This window comes from Sinocyclocheilus anshuiensis, unplaced genomic scaffold, assembly GCF_001515605.1.
Source record: "Sinocyclocheilus anshuiensis isolate Anshui unplaced genomic scaffold, SAMN03320099.WGS_v1.1 scaffold269, whole genome shotgun sequence".
Lineage (NCBI taxonomy): Eukaryota > Metazoa > Chordata > Actinopteri > Cypriniformes > Cyprinidae > Sinocyclocheilus > Sinocyclocheilus anshuiensis.
The window spans coordinates 1,170,973-1,175,475 of NW_015536474.1; the positions used below are offsets into that span (position 1 = coordinate 1,170,973).

The window sequence follows — 4,503 nt, forward strand, 5'->3', positions numbered from 1 at the left end:
GATGGGATAAATGCAGAGCACTAATTCCGAGTATGGGTCACCATACTTGGCCACATGTCACGTCACTCACTTAAAAATTGTCTTTGATCTTTCAAGCTGTTTAATGCCACTCAGCGGGTGTTGCATTGCTTCAGTCCAAAAGAACTTAAATAAAAATCGCCCATCCATAAAAAAAAGTGTGTGTGGGGGGGGAACAAAGGCCTCCTGTAGCGAATCGATGCGTTTTTGTAAGAAAAATATCCATATTCATAACGTAATAATCACTTGAATCTAGCTTGCGCTCACTGTTGTAAACAGAAGCAGTTCCGGGGGAATGACGTATGAGTTCAGCGTTGCGCATGTGCCGCTCAGAATTGACGCACGCGGAGAGATCGAAACAAAACAACGGTCACTAATTAGAAGTACAAAACGAGGATTTGTAAAGAAGAATGTCGGAGGATTTCAATATAAGCCAAGAGGAGACTGGTTTTCCTTTGCTAAAGTAAGGAAACTTTTCTTCCTTTGCTCCTGTAAACAAATGTTGGTTTTCATGAGACTCACCGGCGCATGCGCAACGCTGAACTCATACGACATCCGCCCGGAGCTGCTTCTGTGTACAACTGCTGGCGCAAGCTACATTAAAATGATTATTACGTTTTGAATATGGATATTTTTCTTACAAAAACGCATCGATTCGCTACAGAAGGCCTTTTTTCACCCCCCGGAGCCTTGTGAGACACTTTTTTTTATGGATGGGCAATTTTTATTTAAGTTCTTTTGGACTGATGCATGCAACACCCGCTGAGTGCCATTAAACAGCTTGAAAGATCAAAGACCATTTTTAATATAACTCCGATTGGATTCGTCTGAAAGAAGAAAGTCATATACACCTAGGATGCCTTGGGGATGAGTAAAACGCAGGCTATTTTCATTTTTGGGTGAATTAACCCTTTAAGACTTTTTAAAGCCTTAATTTGTGAAAGAGTGAATTAAGACTTTTTAAGACCTGCCGAAACCCTGTATAACCTCAGAAATTTTAAACCCTCCGAAATTTGTAAACCAATTTTGTGTAAATATATTGTTTCGGCTGTCAAATAAGGTTGTATTCCATCTAATTAGAAATGGAAGGTCATGGAATTGAAGCGTGGTGCATTGTGGGATATTGTTTTCCAGATAGTGTAAGGCTGACACAAAGCTCTCTTTTTCCAAACCCTGAGCTTTAAGACTACCTTCCTGTTTCTGTATATCCTCTTCCGTCATTGGACATTCTTTGATGGACAGGTTGTTAAGCAGTGTTTTGTTTTCCTCCTGCAGCTGTGCGATCTGGGACAGCAGATCCTGGGCTTCTCCTCTCCACACATCCTCCACAAGCTCCAGCTCCTGTTCACAACCACACACACATCTCAGAAGCAGCTCATAAAATATACACGAGCGTATATTTAACCGCTGACCTTCACTGGAGTTACGTAATGTCTGAAACAATCAGCAAAAAACACACAAAGCAGGAGCATAATAACATCTTCACAGAAGGACACAGACAAAAGCTGCATTCATAACTCTGCTTATATTCACATACTCATGTTTTTACTCTATTCTTACATTTGTGTGAGATTCTCATGTGCTACAATACCTATGGTAAAACCACGGTATTCTTCTTCATCTTGAAGTAGCATGTAAATAAACATATAGTATAAGAATATTGCAATCCTTCAGTAAACATCAAGTTACCATAGTATTAGCACAGTAGAATCTGACCCCACACTGTATTATAGTACTACCTTAGTACATTTACATCAGCCTCATAAGATTAGGATTTGTTGCATATTTGCTCACTGTCCCAGTGGACATGATGTTACGTGATGATGATGGACTGTGGTTAAGATTACATCATTTCCTGTACCAGACAGGAACTTAGAAATTCCCATGCATGCACTGCTTTGTTCTGAAACACCACTGGCAAACAACTTAAGCAAAGAAAAACAATGTATATACATTCATATGTACTAAAAGTAGTAGAAAAAAGCAGTATACATTCAGCAAGGATCTGTTAAACTGATAAGAAGTGACAGTAAAGACTTATATTGTTAGAAAAGGTTTCTATTTTTAATAAAATCATGAAAAAAGTATCACAGGTTCAAAAAATAATAATATTAAGCAGCAAAAAGTGTTTCCAACATTGATAATAAATCAGCATATAAGAATGATCTCTGAAGGATCATGTGACACTGAAGATTGTAGTAATGGCTGATGAAAATTCAGCTTTGCATCACAAATTAGATTTTAAAGTAAATTAATACAGAAAACAGTTATTTGAAATTGTAATCATATTTCACAATATTACTGTTTTTACTGTATTTTTGATTAAATAAAAGATGAGCATAAGAAACGCCTTTAAAAAACAGCCCAAACTTTTGGACATCAATGTATATACACTTTATATTAGGGCAGTCAAGCTATAATTTTTTAATCTAATTAATCACATATATAATTAAAATAACATTCAATAATAATTCAAATTAATATATCATAGATTATATATATATATGCAATTATGCACTTTAATATATTTATTATTTAATACATTTATAGTTTTATATATAAAATAATATCTAAATGATAGATATAGATAGATAGTAATTTAATTGAACACGAATACAAAACAAAATATTAATTAATTAACATGTATACTTGTATATGTAAAATACTAACATAGTTGTACATATACAGTACGTTGTGACGTCACAGAAAAGTGGCGCACACTAGACTAGTCACCGGTCTGTTTAATTCTGTGTAATTCTAGTGTCAATAAAACAGAGTTAAATGAACGAGCTGGTTATTTAGAGGTAAATAGATATTGTAGTCTGTGAATGTACCTTCTTATGTTTCCTCTCCTTCTCCAGCCGGTCCATCCGCTCCAGCCGCAGCCGGTCCAGCTCCAGGCGCAGCTCCTCGGTCTCTGGACTGATGCTGTTGCGGCTCACCAGGACCTCCAGGATCTCCAGCACACGGACCACTTTGGGCATGAGGCGGGACAGAGCCTCGCATCCGTACTGATCGATAATGCGCTCGAACTCCTGGCCCACGACCGCGGCGATATCGTAGACGTCCATCACGGTCAGATCCGCCACGTTCTTCTCCAGCGCCGAACCGAAATCCTCCATGACCGTCTCTGAAGTTCGTTTCCTTCTCAACTTTCTCAGTCCCTTTCAGTAGCCAAACAGATCCCCAAAGCCCTCTACAAACCTTCTAACGACACCCCGTCACGGATAAAGGCCATTTCGGGGTATTTTTAGGCAGAATTGGACCGAAATAAGAGTTGTCCCATTGCGGTTCGGTTTCCCTGCCCTTATTTATTCCTCAGAGCGGCGCGTTACGTACCGCGCATGCGCACAGCAGCGGCAGACGAGGGCGCTGCGCAATCACTGTCAAGCGCCACACTGACCTACAATACTGGTCACAAACACTGCTTACCATAGTTATTAGCTAGTTTAACTCGCTGTGGCTATAAAACGGTGGACACAGGTAAATCCGTGAATGGATTTTCATTGCCTTTGTTAGATCAAAGTATGAACGGGTAGTTGACAGAACATGTCAAGCAGTGACTGACACGCAATACTTAGTTATGATCAGAGTTGGGGAGTAACTAGTTAGTTACAACGAAATTACGTAATTTAATTACAAAATAAATTTAACTGTGTTAAAAATGTGCAATTAAATTACAGTTACTTATGAAAATGTTAATGATTACAAAGTGGGTTACATGATCTGAATATTTTCACACACACACACACAGGTTTGTTTTTATGGTTTATGGGGACTCTCCATAGGCGTAATGGTTTTTATACTGTACAAACCGTATTTTCTATTGCCCTACACCAACCCTACCCCTAAACCTACCCCTCACAGGAAACTTTCTGCATTTTTAGATTTTCAAAAAAACTCATTCTGAATTAATTATAAGCCTTTTGAATTAAGGGGACACTGAAAATATCCTCAAAATCACCTTCTCGTTGTAATACCTATGTCATACCCATGTTATTATACAAATTTGTGTCCTCGTAAACCACATAAACATGCACACACACACACACACACACACACACACACAGATTGAATTGATTTCTTTCCCAAATTGCAATGACTGCTTTAAAATATGAGACACCAATGTTTCAGGAGTTTAGGACACAGATTAGGACACGCTTATTCGATAACGGTTTTTTATTTCCTGTTTGGGTTTATGTTTTATTTAAGATTAACTGTTTTTTCAAAAGCGTTGTTAGTAGTAGTATATTTAGTAGTAATATATTTATTTAATGCCATGTCTGCATCTTAGGCTATTTTCATGGCAAAAATTATTTAAAAAATACAAGTATAACAAATGCAATAAAAAACAGCAAACAAACACAAGTTATATTACACAATATTTTTTACATTCAAAAGCAGTTAGATGCCAGTGTTTCCTGTCATAGCTGTGCAAAGAACAGTATCAGAAAAAAAAAACAGTATCATAGCTATTAAACTACA

General features: G+C 37.5%; 1 protein-coding gene across 3 annotated transcripts in view; it reads right to left on the minus strand.

Moving 5' to 3' along the window:
• Positions 1 to 3,344, minus strand: part of LOC107655265 (RILP-like protein 1) — an 18,000-nt gene extending 14,656 nt beyond the window's left edge. For all 3 annotated transcript variants that reach the window (XM_016442882.1, XM_016442746.1, XM_016442809.1), the window contains exons 1-2: positions 2,853 to 3,344; positions 1,209 to 1,359 (exon numbers count right to left, since the gene is read on the minus strand). In XM_016442882.1, coding sequence (XP_016298368.1) covers positions 1,209 to 1,359; positions 2,853 to 3,140 — 439 coding nt within the window. In that variant the 5' untranslated portion in view covers positions 3,141 to 3,344. The remainder of the gene's footprint in view (positions 1 to 1,208; positions 1,360 to 2,852) is intronic.
• Between the last annotated feature and the right edge of the window lie 1,159 nt (positions 3,345 to 4,503).